Below are 21,087 nucleotides of genomic sequence, written 5' to 3'. Positions count from 1 at the left end.
GAGGGGATTTACCCCCCCACCTGCCAAGACTCAGGAAAAAAAAAAAAACAAAAAAAAACACACAACGTGACGCACATCAAAGTCAGCCGACAAAAGAAAAAAGTACGAATTTCTGTAAATGCGAAAAATTGTGAGTACATAAACTGGGCTTTAAGGAGTAACACACGAACATATATATAAAAAAAAAAAAAAATTCCCCTTGAAATAAGCAAAGCATGCGCAAATAGGGGAGACTGGGTATAGTTGTAACAGCTATTTCAACACCTATACCTGTTCTCTTTTGGTTTTAGGGGACTCAAAAGTTGTCACAACATATTCACATTTGTATACCATTAACTATTGCTGGGTTGAACAGATCAATTCGCCGATTTTAAATCGATTCCCATTTTAATTCCCACAGATCAATTCACACATTCAAAGATCGATATATATATATATATATATATATATATATATATATATATATATATATATATATATATATATATATATATATATGAGGTCTATTAGATAATAAACCGACCCCTTTTTTTTTAACTATATGGATTTGAATGACGTGCGATTACACCAATCATGCTTGAACCCTCGTGCGCATGCGTGAGTTTTTTCACGAGTGTCGGTGACTTCATTTCCCTGTGGGCAGGCCTTGAGTGAGATGTGGTCCCGCCCTCTCGGCTGAATTCCTTTGTTTCACACGCTGCTCGAGACGGCGCGCGTTGCTTTATCAAAATTTTTTCTGGACCTGTGAGGAATATCCGAGTGGACACTATTCGAGAAATTAAGCTGGTTTTCGGTGAAAAGTTTAACGGCTGATGAGAGATTATGGGGTGTTTCTGTCGGTGTAAAGACTTCCCACAGAACAGGACGTCACGCAGCGCTTCCAGGCGCTGTTGACAGGCGTGAAAAAACTCTTGCATGCCCACGAGGGTTCAAGTATGTCTGATGTAATCACACGTGATTCAAATCCATATGGTTTTTGAAAAAAATAATAAGGTTGGATACTTTTCTAATAGACCTCGTATATATATATATATATATATATATATATATATATATATATATATATATATATATATATATATATATATATATATATATATATATATATATATATATATATATACGAGGTCTGTCAATAAAGTATAGGTCCTTTTTATTTTTTTCAAAAACCATATGGATTTCATTCATATGTTTTTACATCAGACATGCTTGAACCCTCGTGCGCATGTGTGAGTTTTTCCACGCCTGTCGGTGACGTCATTTGCCTGTGAGCACTCCTTGTGGGAGGAGTCGTCCAGCCCCTCGTCGGAATTCCTTTGTCTGAGAAGTTGCTGAGAGACTGGCGCTTTGTTTGATCAAAATGTTTTCTAAACCTGTGAGACACATCGAAGTGGACACGGTTCGAAAAATTAAGCTGGTTTTCGGTGAAAATTTTAACAGCTGATGAGAGATTTTGAGGTGATACTGTCACTTTAAGGACTTCACACGGAGCGAGATGTCGTGCAGCGCTCTCAGGCGCCGTCGTCAGCCTGTTTCAAACTGAAAACCTCCAAATTTCAGGCTGTATTGATCCAGGACGTCGTGAGAGGACAGGGAAGTTTCAGAAGAAGTCGGTTTCAGCATTTTATCTGGATATTCCACTGTTAAAGGAGATTTTTTTAATGCAAGACGTGCGGACGGATTGCAGCGACGGATTGCAGCGACGGATTGCAGCGTCGGCTCGCAGCCGCTGCAACGCTCCGCCACAGGAAAAACACCTCCGTTGGAAGCCTTAAGGACAAGTTGGAACATGTCCAGCTGTTAAACAATTTCTCATATACTCACTCCACTGAAAGCCATCAAAAGCCGCCTGGATTTTACAAATGGTTATCAACACGGAGGTGTTTTTCCTGTGCCGCCGCACCACACGCCTGGCTGTCTCTCACAGTTTCTGGAAAAATTTGATGCAGCAAAGCTCCAAATCGTTCAGACATTTTACTCGCAAAAAAAATCCGACGAGGGGGGTGGACCACTGCTCACACAAAGCCTGCTCACAGGCGAATGACGCAACTGACAGGCATGAAAAAACTCACGCATGCTCACAAAGGTTCAAGCTTGGCTGATGCAAGCGCGCGTGATTCAAATCCATATGGTTTTTGCAAAAAATAAAAAAGTCGGATAGTTGATAGTTGATAATTGACGTTTCAAATCCTGCAAAACCTTGGAGAGGTCGCCGCGCTGCGAGATCTCAGTAACACTGAGAACTGCATTGAGACGCACTTTAACCGCTGCACACGTACAACACCATTAACATCGCAACATAAAATTATTTTTATATTGTGCCTAAAAGTCTCATGAATATATTACTGTATCTGGGTTTATAGACGTTGTTATTGTGTTTATTTCATGTACACGTGAGAATCTCAGGCTGTCTCTCCGTTATTTTCAGTGGGAGCTGCTGTGAGCTACAATCGCTTCCTGATCATGTCGTTCTGGGGGAAAGTGAAGTTTGCTCTTTAAAGTTTTGATTATTGTTCTTTACAACACTGTTTGTCCTCTTTGTTCCAGACTCATATATATAATATGAAATTCAGTTTGCGTTTATTAAATTCCACGCAGATTAAACGTAGCAGACAAGGATTATTCGTTGTAATTGTTTTAGCAAGTTTTCAGGGTATCATGCAGCAGTCTCTTATTAACGTGACAAAAAGCATAAAAAAAATTACATTTTTGTAGTATAATATTCATTTACAATTGTCATCATGTGGATTCTCTATGTTGTTTGACTGCAGCGACTCTCTGGCGGGCAAGGGATTATGGGATGAGGCAATAGGGCGAATACAGTTCACCCCAGTGTTGGAACACCGTCCCTGAAATAAAATGACGCTGCAGTTGGGCTGTTTCCGAGAGTTTGAAAATGATCATTTCTCTCCAGTGATTGTGGACCTTCTGGTTCTGATTTAGAAGCAGGTCCACAATTTATTCATCAACCTCTGTCAAAGACATTTAACGACGTCAATCATGACAACCCTGACTCTTGTCTGTTGTGGGCAAGAAAAGAGACTCATCTGCTGTTTAATTCACACAGTAGTTTTTTTTTTTTTTTCGTTCCTCATAACATGCCTTTGTCGTGGGACCGCACATGAAGGTTCTCTGGTCTGGACTGACTTTTCAGTCAGTCTTTTCCACCAGCACTCTGTGCGCGGCTGTGGAAAAGACTGACTGAAAAATCAGTCTGTGTGGCTGTGGGAAGTTCTCCTGCAGCGTGTCGCACAGTCAGTGCTGCAGACGCATGTATTTGTAGGGGAGATTGGGACCATTTGCCCCCGGAAAAGTTTTACATTTCTAACTCTCTGAAACACTATTGCCTGCATTTTGAGGGCCACATTTTGTGAAGTAAAGCCATAATTTTTTTAAAATGTTTAAATGTTTGTTACAGTCTTGCTTTAAAGCCAAAAGGAAGGCGGCATCAGGCCAAAAAATGGAAGGGTGTAGAAATGTACCTGCGTCAGGGCCAATGAACCAAGTATCTCTGGTGCCCTCTTTTGGCTGCCCTAGATCTGTTCGGTAATTCTGCCTTTCAGTATGTGTGTGTAAACTAAAAATACTACTCTATCATTCTGGGAGGGGGATTGGTCCATGCCATCAGTGTAATAGACATCATTATTAACTACTTCATTAATTTGCTGCCAGATGTCAATATAATACTAGTATGTTGCATAATTAGATTTATGCATGCACAGTGAAGGCAAGGCGGACCAACAGGGGGACCATTCGGTCGGCGACACCGGTGTAACAGCATAACTTACCCCCCTGGATATCTCCCCCGGGCAAATCTTCCCCCCCACCTCTGACAGGCAACATTCCTACAAGGCAGCACTGATAAACCCAAACCTTGAAAAGGCCCAATCAGGACAAACTTTAAACTTGATATTTCATGGATGTTTTATGATCCAAGATGAAGCAGTCTGATTGATGGTGAATGAAATAGGTGTTCTTTCTGTATGTATTTATATACAATGGTAATATTTCCTATTCTGAAGTATCCTTAACACCCGCTTCCAAATATACTCTACAAATATATGGACCTGATTTGGAAATGTGATGGAAAATGCTCCAATTTAGTTTTGCGTAAAATATCCACATAAAACACCCAGTACCATACCATCTTTATTTATAAAGCACTTTACTACAATCAAAGCCGACCCAAAGTGCTGTACACTAAAACATACAGTTAAAACATTAAGACATATATTTAAACAGGTTAATAAATAAATATAGCATACGTACACACAAACACACATACACAATACTGTGCAAAGAAACATATGTTTAAGAAACATAATAAAAATGAGGTGCTTATAATGTTTGCCACCTTTCTCAAATCTCTTTTATACAGACTAGGTCATAAATATAAAGAGTGGCAGATATGAATCAACAGAATAATATAAATGTAGCATGAAATTGACAAATATGATTATTTGAAACAGTGTGATTGTCACTGGACGAGCAGCTCGGCAGGGGAAAGAATTAATAAAGATTTGTTCAAATCATTTTTATCCACTAAATATTACAGCAAAGTGGTTTCATTTTTTAGTAGCATGAAGAATGAGTCAAACTTTAGAGTCCCAACTGGTGTTGAACTACATGGCAAGTGAGCCCACAATAAGTGAAGATCAAATGTATTCAAAAGAACGACGTCCCTGGAACAGATCTTTCTCTACACTGCTAAAACTCTCTAAACCTGTTGTGAGGACATCTAAAGTGTGGAGCAATGAAGCTGTAGAGGAGCTACGTGCATGCTTGGGTGCTACGGATTGGGATATGTTTGAGGCTTCAACAGACAGTCTAGATGACTACACGGACACTGTGACATCATATATTCATTTCTGTGAAGACAACATCATCCCACAGCATACCAGGGTGAGATATAACAATGACAAGCCCTGGTTCACACCTAAACTCCAGCAGCTCCATCAGCAGAAAGAGGTGGCTTTCAGAGAAGGAGACAGAGACAGCTATAGAGGTGCAAAGTACAGATTTAGCAAGGAGGTGGCAAAGGCTAAATCCATGTACAGTTCACATCTGCAGCAAAGGTTCTCTGCCAACGACTCGGCCTCTGTGTGGAGGGGGCTGAAAGAGATCACCAACTACAAGCCTAAAGCACTTCATTCTATTGACAACCTGAAGCTGGCCAGCGACCTGAACGTCTTCTATTCACGTTTTGAAGACATGTACTCACACCTTCTCCCCCCCCCCCCCCCCCCCCACAACTGGATATTCAAACACTCTGGACCTCCCCCTCCCCCCGCTGCCCTTTCAGTCCAAGAGGAGGACGTGAGAAGACGTTTCAAAAGGCTGAATCCACGTAAGGCCCCGGGCCCAGACTGTGTCTCTCCTGCCACCCTGAGACACTGCGCTGATGAGCTGGCCCCAGTCTTCACGGGGATCTTCAACACCTCCCTGGAGTCATGCCATATTCCAGTCTGTTTCAAGTCCTCCATCATAGTTCCAGTCCCCAAGAAACCACGCGTCACTGGACTTAATGACTACAGGCCTGTGGCTCTCACGTCTGTAGTCATGAAGACCTTCGAACGCCTGGTTTTATCCCACCTGAAGTCCATCACCGACCCCCTCCTGGACCCCCTGCAGTTTGCCTACAGAGCCAACAGGTCTGTAGATGACGCCATAAACCTGGCCCTGCACTCCATCCTGCAGCACCTGGACTCCCCAGGAACCTACGCTAGGATCCTGTTTGTGGACTTCAGCTCTGCATTCAACACCATCCTTCCAGCTTTGCTCCAGGACAAGCTTTCTCTGCTCCACGTGCCCAACTCCACCTGCAGGTGGATCACAGACTTCCTGACGGACCGGAGTCAGTGTGTGAGGCTGGGAAAGAATGTCTCGAACACTCGGGCTCTCAGCACAGGATCTCCACAGGGCTGTGTCCTTTCCCCTCTGCTCTTCTCCCTGTACACTAACTGCTGCACCTCCAGCCACGACTCTGTAAAGCTCATCAAGTTTGCGGACAACACCACCCTCATCGGACTCATTTCGGATGGGGATGAGTCTGCCTACAGGAGGGAGGTGGACCAGCTGGTGACCTGGTGCAGCAGCAACAACTTGGAGCTCAACGCCCAGAAAACAGTGGAGATGATCGTGGACTTCAGGAAAGCCACAGCCCCCCCCGTCCTCCCTCGTCCTCACCAACAGCCCCATCACCACTGTGGTCTGTCACCGCTTCCTCGGCACCACCATCACCCAGGACCTCAAGTGGGAGTCAACCGTCAGCTCTCTCATCAAGAAGGCCCAGCAGAGGATGGACTTCCTGTGGCAGCTGAAGAAGGCCAAGCTGCCTGTCCAGCTGATGGTGCAGTTCTACACGGCCATCATCGAGTCCATCCTCTGCTCCTCCATCACAGTGTGGTATGCCGGGGCCACAGCCAGGGACAGACACAGACTGCAGCGCATTGTGGCCTCTGCTGAGAAGGTGATCGGCTGTAGCCTTCCATCTCTCCACAACCTGCACGTCTCCAGGACTCTGGGCCGAGCAGGTCAGATCACAGCTGACTGTTCTCACCCTGCACACGGTCTATTCAAACCACTCCCCTCGGGCAGGAGGCTACGGTCCATCCGGACCAGAACCTCCCACCATAAGAACAGTTTCTTCCCCTCTGTCGTTAGACTCATGAACACTTCATAACTCAGTCACCTTAACCTTAACTCTGTCACTTTATCATTTTATCACAGATCACTTTAGACAAATGTACCTTGGTTTTCAATTGCACTCCTCCCACTGCACTGTTTTTCTGTTTTTCTGTTGCACACAGCCTTTCATATTTCATATTTTATCTTATATTTTATCTTATTTTAGCACATACGAGGGCTGTCAATAAAGTTACGGTCCTTTTTATTTTTTTCAAAAACTATATGGATTTCATTCATATGTTTTTACGTCAGACATGCTTGAACCCTCGTGCGCATGCGTGAGTTTTTCCACGCCTGTCGGTGACGTCATTCGCCTGTGAGCACTCCTTGTGGGAGGAGTTGTCCAGCCCCTCGTCGGAATTCCTTTGTCTGAGAAGTTGCTGAGAGACTGGCGCGTTGTTTGATCAGAATTTTTTCTAAACCTGTGAGACACACCGAAGTGGACACGGTTCGAAAAATTAAGCTGGTTTTCAGTGAAAATTTTAACAGCTGATGAGAGATTTTGAGGTGATTCTGTCGCTTTAAGGACTTTTCACGGTGTGAGACGTCGCGCAGCACTCTCAGGCGGCGTCATCAGCCTGTTCAAGCTGAAAACCTCCACATTTCAGGCTCTATTGATCCAGGACGTCGTGAGAGAACAGAGAAGTTTCAGCAGAAGTCGGTTTCAGCATTTTATCCGGATATTCCACTGTTAAAGGAGATTTTTTTAATGAAAGAAGTGCGGACGGGTCCGCGCGTCGGGACGCAGCCGACGCGGTGCGGCGGCACAGGAAAAACACCTCCGTGTTGATAACCATTTGTAAAATCCAGGCGGCTTTTGATGGCTTTCAGTGGAGTGAGTATATGAGAAATTGTTTAACAGGCAGGACATGTTCCAACTTGTCCTTAAGGCTTTCAACAGAGGTGTTTTTCCTGTGGCGGAGCGTCGCGGCGGCTGCGTCCCGACGCGCGGACCCGTCCGCACGTCTTTCATTAAAAAAATCTCCTTTAACAGTGGAATATCCGGATAAAATGCTGAAACCGACTTCTTCTGAAACTTCTCTGTTCTCTCACGACGTCCTGGATCAATAGAGCCTGAAATGTGGATGTTTTCAGCTTGAACAGGCTGATGACGCCGCCTGGGAGCGCTGCACGACGTCTCGCACCGTGAAAAGTCCTTAAAGCGACAGAATCACCTCAAAATCTCTCATCAGCCGTTAAAATTTTCACTGAAAACCAGCTTAATTTTTCGAACCGTGTCCACTTCGATGTGTCTCACAGGTTTAGAAAAAATTTTGATCAAACAACGCGCCAGTCTCTCAGCAACTTCTCAGACAAAGGAATTCCGACGAGGGGCTGGACAACTCCTCCCACAAGGAGTGCTCACAGGCGAATGACGTCACCGACAGGCGTGGAAAAACTCACGCACGCGCACGAGGGTTCAAGCATGTCTGACGTAAAAACATATGAATGAAATCCATATAGTTTTTGAAAAAAATAAAAAGGACCGTAACTTTATTGACAGCCCTCGTATTTTATATTTTATCTTAGCATTTTATATTGCTTTCTGCTTAATGTTGCACCATTATATCAAAGCAAATTCCTAGTCTGTGAATCCTGTTCATTGGCAATGGCAGTAAACTTCTTCTGATTCTGATTCTGATTCAATTGAATGTTGAATGTTGTTCACAACAACTGCACGAAACTGCATGAACTGAAAGTTCATGAACTGCATGAACAACTACTGATACTCCTTTTATATCCAATCATGACCCTCACCTGTTTCCAATTAGGTGTTCTTTGCGGATTCATCAACTTTCCCAGTCTTTTGTTGCCCCGTCCCAACTTTTTTGAAACGTGTTGCAGGCATCCATTTCACAATGAGTAAATATTTGCACAGAAAAATGAAGTTTGGCCATTAAATATCTTGTCTTTGTGGTGTATTCAGTTGACTATAGGTTGAAGAGTATTTGCAAATCATTGTATTCTGTTTTTATTTACATTTCACACAACGTCCCAACTTCATTGGAATTGGTGTTGTATCATACTGATATGACAATGTTGAGATATGATAATAAATAAATAAATACGATAATTTGGCCATATTATACAGCCCTACTGTCAACTAGCTGAAAACTTTGAATATTAATTTACATCTACATTAAAAAAATGCTTAAAGTGGCAGGGGGTTAAGAGGGCTGTAATTAGGAGGGTCTGTGGGGTGGAGCAGGGGTCTTTGGGGGTAAAGTCTGAAGGACCTAAATGACATGGTTAGATGGTGAAGAGCTTCGCTCGTTCATGTCCACGTCATATACATATTAATATAGATGTACGAGATTGGTGAGCTTCTCCTTTTTCAGTGCAAATAGTTAAATAAAAAACAGAAGTAAAGCATAAAATAGTTATAAATATAAAATAATTAAAAGAAAGTATCACATTCTGGACTCGTCCGTGCCACAAACACATTTGGTCCATGTGTTTTAGCCCTGGTGTCATAGATTGTCAAGATATGTTTAAAGTAAAACCTATAGCTACTCTCACACATCTGCTGCCGAGTCCTCTCAGCACAAGTCGGGAAAAGTCTGTCTTTTTTCCTGAACTTGATCACACTCTCAACCACCTCTACTCAACCTACTCAACTCAGATTTAAATCAGGATAACACTTTCTGTGCTCATTGTGAAAAACTGGATGCTGAGTTGTGCCAAGCCGACAGCGAGTCACACAAGTGAAGCACAAGTCAAACCGAGGCAGCCAGGAGTCTGAATGAGCCCCTGAAAATTCCAAACATGAGCAGCACACCTCTTAGCTGTGATGCTTTAGAATGATTTAAGAGGTTTTGCCTTTATCATCTGATGGTTATTAATCACATTAATCCATTTGGTTGCTTTGAGTGAAGAGATTCCGTCTCAGACGTGCTGCTGTGGTCCGAAATGACGCATGTGCAAATGTTATTGTGTAGTTATTGTGAAGCTTTCTGTTATATCATTTTTTGTCAGGTTTCAGTTCTGATTTCACACAGGTTTATTCCATGTTAGTTTCTGTAGATTTGCACTTGGATGCTGTTGGTTTTGTTTATATTGTTATTGTTGCATTTATGTTTTTTCTTTTATTCTGGACTCAGGTTTTTGTCACTTTTTCTGTTCAATCTTACATGCTGTGTTTGCACCTGTCACTGATCAGCTTGTTTGTCATTTAAACCTTCACTAGTTGTTGCTTTGCTGTTTGATTCTTTCCCTCTTTCCATTTTTGTGGCTCCCCCAGTAATTACTCCATGAGTACTTAGTGGTCTTTTTCCCATGTAGTTTTTGGTCTCTGTGTTAAATCATCTCATGTAAATCTATTTTTGGCCTCTATTGGTTTTTTTTTTACCGCGTGGAGGTTGTCATCTCTTGGAATTTGTGTGTAAAATTAATCACTTTGGTTTTGGAACATAATCATTGTGTTCTGCAGCTTACATCCTGGGGTTCTATTTTTGACTTTCTGAGATCTAAGTTGCTATTAACACTGTCCATCATACAAGTAGCATTTGACAGAGGTTTTTCAACAGTGAAAACAAAACAAACAAATAAACAAACAAACAAACAAAACATTCAGGAGCACTTTGACCCAGAACAAAACTTGAGTCATTCAGGCTCATGTACACTGCGAAAGAAATTCTCACGTCTTTGGACAATGATACTGTAATAAAATTGTTTATTAATGTTTTAGGGCTGGTCATGTTTCTTTGAAACTACTCTAATGCAGAGGAAAAAGATGATAATGGCATCATTAGAAATTTATGTTATACTGTGAATAACAAGCTTGCAGAGAACAGTGCAATATTATTTTATTCTTTATTTATTAGAATTACATATCTGTGGTCACTAATTTGCTTGTTATTTGATACTGCTGCAAAGGACATGCTGATGATGTAAAGAATAGTATTGAAGATTTGCCATTTAAATCATGTTCTCATATTTGTGAAATCTAAGTTGTGAACATGTGCACTCAAGTTGAAATAAATCTACATTGTGAAACAACCGTTACTTGCACTGAATTAGAAATATTTCAGTAAAAATACACTGAATTATTATATGGCGGTGACGCTATGCGCGCTCTGATTGGCTGATTCCCAGTCTGATATTTTCGCATATCAGACCGTTACCATGACAATCAGTCTCAACGCGTATTTTCTTTTAGTCCAAAGGTGTATTTTCTTTACAAACCAGGAAGCTAAAAGTGCATTTAGAAAAAAAAAAAACAATTCAGGTTTTTCGCACGGACCGAGCAAAGCGAGGTCCATACTGACAACACGTCCCTGTACAGACCTCACACTTGGTTATTATAAGGCTTTACAAGAACAATGTGCTATTGTAGACTAAGGTTATAATTACATGATTTTAATAATAATACGAGGTTGTGATCTAAAGTGGGCTGGTCTGAGGCATGACACTCCAGGGCTGAAAATGGGTCCCACTCTGGTCCTTGTCATGCTTTTTTGTTTTATTTTTTTAGATGTTACTGACTGGAGGATTACCCATTCACACTATCTTTCAAATGCACATTTTTTTTTTTAAAGATTTAGTGGAGCTGCACATCAGCAAACTGCATTTAATTTAAATATGATCAGATTAAAATATTCATGATAATATGAAAATTCAGTAAGGTATATCTTCTATTATACATTCCAAATCAAAGGTCTATACTAGTGTATACTAAGATACACCTAAATATCTTAAAAAAGAGAGTAGAGCTACTAAGGTGCCTGGTCTTGAGAACCAGGGATGTATGGTATATGCTAAAGAAAAGAAGTGGACCAAAAGACAATCCTTGCAGGACTCCACAGTAAACAGTTGTTATGAAATCAAATATTGTTTGATTTATTTTACATTATTTAAGGCAATATTAAGGCTTCACTCACGGCAGAAGTCGGGAGAGCTGACAATTGCCGTTTGGTATGCTTATGTATTTTGGGTCATGGATGAACGCTGCAACAGTGGAAAGTTGATAGGACAAACATTTTAGTGAAATTAGCAATTTTAGCTAACCAATAAACAATTTACCTCATGCTGCAATGCATCATGGCTGTTCAGGGTTTTGAGGTTTTAAATGTTATTGTGGTTCATGTTAGTTTAACAGTGTTATTGATTTATTGTGTTTTTGTAGTTCAATTGGTTTAAGCAGTTTAGTTAAGTGCTATGTTGCCATTACCATGAGTGACTTAAGTGTCATGTTGGTACCATGAGTGAAATGTGTATTGCCTATAATCTCTAACCCTAACCCTAATCCACCACTATCTCTATTTGTCAAATTAAAAGTACCTGCTTATAGCAGAATGCAGAAAAAACAAAAAGCTGTGTGTGTGCATGTGTGTGAGTGTGTGCAATTTTGATCACACACAAACTGTGGAGAGCTGACATTTGCCATTTGGTATGCTTGTGTATTTTGGGTCAAGGATGAACAGTGGCAAAACTGAACGTTGACAGGATTAATATTTTTAGAGAAGTTACATATATTAGCTAATAACATTGAGGGCCCCTTCACACATGGCGCGAATTTGGTCGATTTGCGCATAAAGTGCGCATGAAGCAGGAATCGTATGCAAAATGTGTAGGATTGCAGCTGCTTCTAACGCTTTGTACACCTGTTGCCACAACTGTTTACGCACACCAGTGGCTGAAAGACAGAGTTTGCAGTGTGCAAACCCATTGAACCCTCTCATGGCAGGTGTCGGCCAAACGCCAACTCACACGCATGAACATCTAACACCAGTCGTTTGGCACTCAGAAAATGTGTGGCCATTCATACTATCATCACGAAAACAGTCTGCAGACAATCACTCTCGAGGTGGATGTGAAATTTGTCTAAGTGCCCCATGACTGTGGAGTTGCCAAGTGCACATGTGGTGTGCCAGAGTGTCGGCTGTTCCCCCAACACGTGTGTGTGTGGTTCACGTCCCCCCGCAGATGAGACATCTGTCATCTGATCACAAAGTGACATCTTGGTCTGTGTGTTGACAGGACAGGGGGCGTGGCTGGCAGCCCACAGCTGTTGAGACATCTCCGGTCCTGGACATCACAGTTGCAGCACACGTCCTGTGTTTTGACAGACACGCGTGTGTGTGCTTGTGTGGAAATACATAAAAACATACATTGCTTTTGTGATGGGAGGAGAAATGGATCGTCACTCTGTTTGGACAAGCAGCAGGCATTCTGAATGTCACGTCTGACAGGACACGTGTGTCGGGCCGTGAGGGCCCATTGCAGGACCAGGACAAGCCAAAATTATGACAAATATGCCACTTTCAGTCACATGTCAGCAGAAATATGCCGTACCAAACGCCGTTTGGCCAGTTATCACAGCGCTTTTTTTTTCTTTTTTTAGAAAATATGTTTATCTGGTTGTTGATTTTAGCCATTTCACATTCCTACAACAAGACAGTGATTGTAGTGCAGTGGTAAAGTTTCCATCTGGTAATCAGAGTGTGTGGGTTGGAATCCTGTGGCATTTTTTTCTTTTTATTTAACCAGGGTTATTTAACCACGGGCTTCTGTATTGCGTCCCCTTTTATGTATTATTTATATCTACCCAGTGATATTCACTAATTGTACAGCTGATTTTTATTATATTTTCCTTCACATCATCAGCACAACGTGGTGCACCTCGTCTCGTGGAACACAGCAGCTGCAGCAGCTCACACTGTGTTCCAGCTTGAAAGACACCATCGCGTGCATGAAGAGTCGCACCGACATCGTGCACTGCTGCCCTTTGGCGCGATGCTTCATGGTGTGCTCATACGAGCTCTACCGCTGTGAGTTGCCCTGAGTTGTATGTATTCGCACTTTGTGTGAAGGGGCCCTGAACAATGGACATTGACATTTACATTCTGGACTCACATGCCAATCCAACAGAGGGCAGTAAATCATCTATATATTAAAAGCATGAGTGCGTGCATGATTTTATTTAGTAAATTCAATGTAAGTACATAATATAATTGTAAATAAGTTAACAATGCATGGGTGACACAAAAAAGTAAAAACACTTATTTCCATTGTGGTCCATTTAAAAATGAAATGACAAAATAGAAGTACTAATAAAAGAACAACAACAACAACAATTGTGTATATGATAACAAAAACCTAAACAATTTATAAATACATTAATGCAGTAAATTAATATTAAAATTATGTAATTAACAGGAAATAAAAGGGTTGAGTTCTTCTAAAAAGTGAGGTCTCAGGTTCTAAAAACATTCTGGACTCACACACCATTCCAACTTATTACAGAATCTTTGCACAATTTATTACCGCCCTTGACAAATGTCAGCTACCTATTTTCTAAACACTACCCAAATCTAGAGCTCGTGGATCCCCGCCAGCAACACACTAGTACATGTGACATATCATAGTTTGATTTCCTTTCTTTAGTTGCTGTTTATTTTGCGTCTTTTTATTTGGAAAAAAAAATGATGTTCGAACCACTATGTCAAACAATGACGCATAGATGAAGCATTATTTGTGCATCTTCTCTGCCTCCACACAACCCATGCATCCCATTTTACACACAAATGCAAAATGCACCTCAGCGTGCGTGCATTTATGAGGTGAAATGGGCCAATCAAACAAACCGTGACGCCAAAAACCTTTCGCCTTGTGATGCTTAGCTGACGTCTGATGAAACAATGACACACAGACAGGCGGGAAGAGTCGATGCAACAACAGGCATGGATGGATGGAGGGGTGGGGGTGAAGTAGAAGAGAGGGGGTGGGGGGGATGAGAGACAGATCCTCTGACATCACTTTTGGGTTTTATATAATGAGGGAATCGAGCCCACTCTTTACCACATACAAGCGGTCGTGAAGACAAGAAGAGGCATCGTTTGGAACGGCAGCACAGAAGAGGAAGACGTGGCTGCAGCATCAGCATCAGCATCCCTCTCTGTGTCTCACCCTGAACTTTATGGACTAGGTTCATTGTCAAGTCAGCTCTTTAGAATTGGATTTTTTTTATTTTTGTTTGGTTCTTCTTTTCGGAGCATGATGCAGGCACAGTTGATGTGTGTGCTTTTCCTTTGTTTCACATGTGGTGGACTTTGTGCAGGTAAGCAACACATGTAACAGCTCACAGCTTTAAGCACACAGTCAACACTTTTTTATTGCGTAAAGCCACAGTATAAAGTGAGAATGATGACTGAAAGATGGCTTTTGCTGCAAAAAGTTGAAGATACGATCACTATAAATTGCACTGGAGGGATTTTTAGGAACATTTTATTTTTCTGGTTCGAAGATGAAATATTAACGTTTCAAGTCCAATAATTGTTATAAACTTATTTAGGATACGACAAAACTGACAGCTGCTTGATAAATTATTTCCCCTCAAATTAAACCATTATTTATGACTCTGTCTTTTCAATTTTGAGTTGCAGTAATTATTTATGTTCTAAGATTTCCATATAATTATACCTTATGTGAGACCATATTTATGAAATTAATTTTTTAAACTCCAGCTTCAGTGAATACATTTTTTCAAAACAATCATATCATAATCTTATATTGGCAGCGCAACAGTGCCAACGACTTACAAAGATCTGAATCAACAGGGAGACAGTTGCCTTAACATCCTGTACAGCGCTATGTGAGACTTTGGATGTCTGGAGGAAAATAAGATTTTTTTGTGACATAAAAACACAGACATGCTTTGTGTCCTTTAATATTAAGGTAAAAAAAAAGAGATTTTTCCCCTTTTGCTACAAAAGAGCACATTTATTAAAATAAAGAATCCTGTTATTTTGCTTTAATTCAGAACCATCCACCCATCCATTTTCTATTCCCAGTTATTCCACTTCAGGGTCATGGGGCGGTGGGGGAGCTGGAGCTTATCCCAGTGGTCATTGGGCTGGTCACAAGATGCACCCTGGACAGTCCAATACTCTATTGGAGAACTCACATATCGAGATAAACAAATTAATTCACACCTAAGACAAATTCAGCCTCACCAATTCACCTAACCTGCATATCTTTGGAAGTGGGAGGAAGCCGAGGCACGCGCACCATACGTGGAAGAAACATACAAACTCCACGCAGAAAGGACCAGGTCAGAAATGAACCCAGGACCATCTAGTCCAGGGCTGGATCCAGAGTGAAAATCTGACAGATGCATTTTTGCCCAATGATAAAATAAAAATGGTACACGTCTTGTTATTCAATTATCTTTATTCTTTATTTGTGTGCCACATACACTGTCACACTTCTTTTAATATATTTATTATACTTCATGGACCATAGTGAACACTTCCAGTTTGTATAAATATGATGTCCTAAAAAACAACACTATAACAAAAACTGAGATGGTGGATCCTTGATCTCTGGACATAAATAGGAATAAACAAAACTTGTACTTTTTGTCAAAAGCATTTCCTTTCAGACATTATTGGCATGAATGTCTTTCCATATATCTGAGCTGAGCTCTTGCAGCTGCTATGTTGCACGTCTGGATGTAATTTGTAAAGAAATACAGCACGTCTCATTTTGGGAGGAAAAAAAAAACGTTTTAGTCGATTCTAGTTTCTTGTCTATATCACGTTTGTAAGAGGTGTCATTTTATTTAAAGCGGCAATTCATTTTGAAGTTATTAATTCTGACCAGACTCTGTCTCAGCAGAGAGCCGTACAGAGTTTGTTGCTGTGCCAACGGAACGGAGGACGATTCTCGTTTCTTGACTACAACAAGACAAGAGTCCCAGTTAGTGACTTTAATCCACACAAAAGTGACTGACGGTATTTTAATGGCTTTGAGAGGGGTTAAGAAGCGGACTTGCCATTTCTGAAGAGCAGCGAATCAAAGAACCAACGAGCTAGTGGATTGAAGCATTGCTTCAATGGTTCACGCTTCAAAGTGGAGTCGCGCTGCAGAAACGGTTGATTACAGAGCCGCTGCAGATCAAACCCTGAATATCCGACTTTATTTGTATGTCCGTATGACTCTGAAACTTGGAAAAATTGGTATAATTTACAGACAATCCGTATAGGTTGACATGTGGTCGGAAAACCACGAAAATGTAATTTCAGTCATCATAGATGACTGAAATTATAACTTATATAAATTATAAATTATTATATAAATTTATTATAATATTAAATATATTAAATTATTATAAATTATAAAATATAATATACAAATATAAAACTTATAATATTATAAATTATAAATTACTATTATAAACCACTCACTGTTTCTTGCTGAAATAAGCGCCCAATTTTCCTTGCACAACTTTTTTCCTGGATGCCATGATCATCGACTTGACTGGACTGACACTATGTTTGTTTGATCTGGTTTGAATTTTCCTGTGTACACCTGCGTGGTGCATTGTGGGATCAAAAGCTGTATGGGCACGTTCGGCACTATTCGGGATTATTCGAGATTTTGTTTTACCCATGACGAACGATGCGTAAAAAAATCTGACCGATGCAACTGCGTCGGTCCAAACTGGTCTGGATCCAGGCCTGTTGTTGTAAGGCAACAGTGCCAACCACTAAGCCACCGTGCACAACTTTTTTCCTGGATGCCATGATCATCGACTTGACTGGACTGACACTATGTTTGTTTGATCCGGTTTGAATTTTCCTGTGTACACCTGCGTGGTGCATTGTGGGATCAAAAGCTGTATGGGCACGTTCGGCACTATTCGGGATTATTCGAGATTTTGTTTTACCCATGAGGAACGATGCGTAAAAAAATCTGACCGATGCAACTGCGTCGGTCCAAACTGGTCTGGATCCAGGCCTGTTGTTGTAAGGCAACAGTGCCAACCACTAAGCCACCGTGCCACCCATTTAGAGATGAGAACTTTTTTTTCAGTCCAGTCTCAAGCTTTTTTTTTGTGCTCCCAACATGAAATGAGTCACTTTTTTGTGACTTGTTTTATTTATTTATTTATTTTATTTTACTACTTCTAACCCTCTCTTTTCCCCAAACCATAACCCCACAGACACTCCCCACACCCACATTTCATGATACTGTCATGAAAATGTGGTTATTTTCGTGACATAACATGAACTAATAGATTAATTTATTTTTCGTGATGCCATCGGAAAATGGCATGAGATTGGGATGATTTTTTTTTTTTTTGTAAATGGTACTTTACACACAAAATGAATGAATGAATGAATGTGTGTTTTTTTTTTTTTTTTGTAAATGGCACTTTCCACACAAAATGAATGAATGAATGATGATCTTAAATGTGTGTTTTGTTAAACATTTAGTAAATTGAACGGGCACAAATTTAAATCGGATGCTTAAAGTTGTCAACAACTGATTTTCACTGATATGGCTGAAATGCTTCCAATTAAGTAAAGTACAAATTCTTGATACACAATAAATGATGTTCATAATCTGACTCTTATTTTGTATAAGTCACTGGGGACAGATTTCAATTGATTGGACTGAAAGTTATGTTTTTGTCTCTCTTGTAACTGACAGGTGTGGACCAGGAGCAGCGAGCGCTGGAAGAGGATCTTATCAGCAGCCTCTTCACATCTAAGGTACCACATGTTTGCACCTGGAGCATCAGAGCCTGATCATTCACCCCTGACGTGTGAGACACACTCCCACCCTGCCGCTGTAGCATAGCCTGCCCAGCTCAAACTGTTCCCATATGATCCACAACTCTGCTTCTCACCTTGTAGCTGTTTTCATATTGGCTCAATAGATGAATATTTTATGCACATTTTTCATTACTCAGATTCTGAGTAGAGTGAAGTGTAGCACCACCGCGTCATTTTGACAGAGGTGGCGTTCATAACCTCCGCCATGTCGCCCCTGTGTGTTTGTTTGTTTGTTTGTGAGCAACCTGGAGCCCACAATTTTTCATACATCTTTATGAAATTTTTACTGAAGATTTCAAAAATTCATAAGTCAAAAAAAAAAAAAAAATCTAATTCCTTTCATATTTGTGTTATGTAGGATGGTATCATTTATCGACTGACAAAGTTTGATCTGGATCTGATCCAGATTGCAGATTTTGTGGCCATTTAAATTTAACATTGAAAATCCTATTTAATGTATAATTTACATTATATCTTAATCAAACGTGCCCCAATCACTCTCATATTTGAAAGTGAGGTGCTGACTGACACTCACTGTCACCTGACAACATTTCATTAGGATCTGATCCGGATTGTGGATTTTCTGGATATTTGAATTTATACTCAACAAAAATATAAACGCAACACTTTTGGTTTTGCTCCCATTTTGTATGAGATGAACTCAAAGATCTAAAACTTTTTCCACATACACAATATCACCATTTCTCTCAAATATTGTTCACAAACCAGTCTAAATCTGTGATAATGAGCACTTCTCCTTTGCTGAGATAATCCATCCCACCTCACAGGTGTGCCATATCAAGATGCTGATTAGACACCATGATTAGTGCACAGGTGTGCCTTAGACTGCCCACAATAAAAGGCCACTCTGAAAGGTGCAGTTTTGTTTTATTGGGGGGGGGATACCAGTCAGTATCTGGTGTGACCACCATTTGCCTCATGCAGTGCAACACATCTCCTTCGCATCATCCGTGAAGAGAACACCTCTCCAACGTGCCAAACGCCAGCGAATGTGAGCATTTGCCCACTCAGGTCGGTTACGACGACGAACTGGAGTCAGGTCGAGACCCCGATGAGGACGACGAGCATGCAGATGAGCTTCCCTGAGACGGTTTCTGACAGTTTGTGCAGAAATTCTTTGGTTATGCAAACCGATTGTTCCAGCAGCTGTCCGAGTGGCTGGTCTCAGACGATCTTGGAGGTGAACATGCTGGATGTGGAGGTCCTGGGCTGGTGTGGTTACACGTGGTCTGCGGTTGTGAGGCTGGTTGGATGTACTGCCAAATTCTCTGAAACGCCTTTGGAGACGGCTTATGGTAGAGACATGAACATTCAATACACGAGCAACAGCTCTGGTTGACATTCCTGCTGTCAGCATGCCAATTGCACGCTCCCTCAAATCTTGCGACATCTGTGGCATTGTGCTGTGTGATAAAACTGCACCTTTCAGAGTGGCCTTTTATTGTGGGCAGTCTAAGGCACACCTGTGCACTAATCATGGTGTCTAATCAGCATCTTGATATGGCACACCTGTGAGGTGGGATGGATTATCTCAGCAAAGGAGAAGTGCTCACTATCACAGATTTAGACTGGTTTGTGAACAATATTTGAGAGAAATGGTGATATTGTGTATGTGGAAAAAGTTTTAGATCTTTGAGTTCATCTCATACAAAATGGGAGCAAAACCAAAAGTGTTGCGTTTATATTTTTGTTGAGTGTAATATTGAAAAGCCCATTTGGTGTATATTAATACAATAACATGCTTTTGGAGGGTGGTATGCATTTTCAGAGGCCCGACGTTCATGCCCAGTCATCCAAAATGACGATATTTGTCCGAGTTAGACGAGGGCGAATATCTGTTGTTGCGGGCGACTGGCTATGAACAGAGGGACTCATAAAATGCATACTGCACGACAACAGCATGTTATTTGCATTATTATCACTTTACTGAGATGCACAACACGTAATGCGTACGTAAAAAGTTGGCTCACGTTAACGTTTGTCGTGTCGGCTGGCGCGCGCTGCTCTGCAAATTCGCCAGTGTGTCCTCGTCAAGCTGGCTGCTTTGGCTGCTGTTCTTTGTCGGATTATCCATGAGAAAATCATCCATTTGGGAGCAACACGCACTTCTGGCCTTTGTATCTTTTCCTCTGCGGGTAGTTTTTGGGCTGCGCGCTATGACGTCATTTGTTTACGCACAGCGGGTGGGTATGCCGATACTTGTTCGCTACTCCGGGCGAGTATAGCCAGGTAGCGTCGATGTAAATCTATGCTACCGGCCTAGCAACGCCTCGGTAAAGTGACAATAATTTGCAATATTATCACTTACTGAGGCGTTGCTGGGCCGGTAGCGTAGATTTACATTTACACTACGTGTCCATACCTGCCCACAGTAGCAATATTGGGTAGTGGGCAGGTATCCCAATACCCGCCCACTGTGCATAAAGTAGTGACATCATATTTGAATTTTTTTTCCAAGGTAAAATTTTGTAAAATTGGAAAGTAGTGTTGGTGGAGGTTTGCGCTCTACGAGCGTGATGCTCTAGTTTTACCTGTGACCCTGGCCAGTGCGTGCTTGGAAAATGTATGTGCTCATAAAGGCATGAGTGCATCAACACGAGAGTCCACACAGCCGTGTCCTTTGTCAATGGGTGTGTGTGTGTGTGGGGGGGGGGGTCACAAGTAATAAATTCAGTTCAGTTGTAACTTTTAGTTTTTATATCACATTTATTCCGTACTTAAACGTGAAGTTGAAAAAAGTGGAGCTGGAGGCAGGTGGAGATGGATGGAGCAGCCTAATAGGATTCAGATGGTCCTGACGGCATCCGAAAGACAACAC

The 21,087-nt window shown here is 41.3% G+C and overlaps 1 protein-coding gene across 1 annotated transcript in view; it reads left to right on the top strand.

Moving 5' to 3' along the window:
• Positions 1-14,425: 14,425 nt before the first annotated feature.
• Positions 14,426-21,087, top strand: part of nts (neurotensin) — a 39,345-nt gene continuing 32,683 nt past the window's right edge. Inside the window, exons 1-2 of the mRNA XM_034175903.1 lie at positions 14,426-14,746; positions 18,124-18,185. Of these exons, the coding sequence (XP_034031794.1) occupies positions 14,683-14,746; positions 18,124-18,185 (126 nt within the window). The 5' untranslated portion in view covers positions 14,426-14,682. The remainder of the gene's footprint in view (positions 14,747-18,123; positions 18,186-21,087) is intronic.

Source organism: Thalassophryne amazonica, chromosome 8 (assembly GCF_902500255.1).
Source record: "Thalassophryne amazonica chromosome 8, fThaAma1.1, whole genome shotgun sequence".
NCBI lineage: Eukaryota > Metazoa > Chordata > Actinopteri > Batrachoidiformes > Batrachoididae > Thalassophryne > Thalassophryne amazonica.
This window is presented reverse-complemented; position numbering and strand designations above follow the sequence as displayed.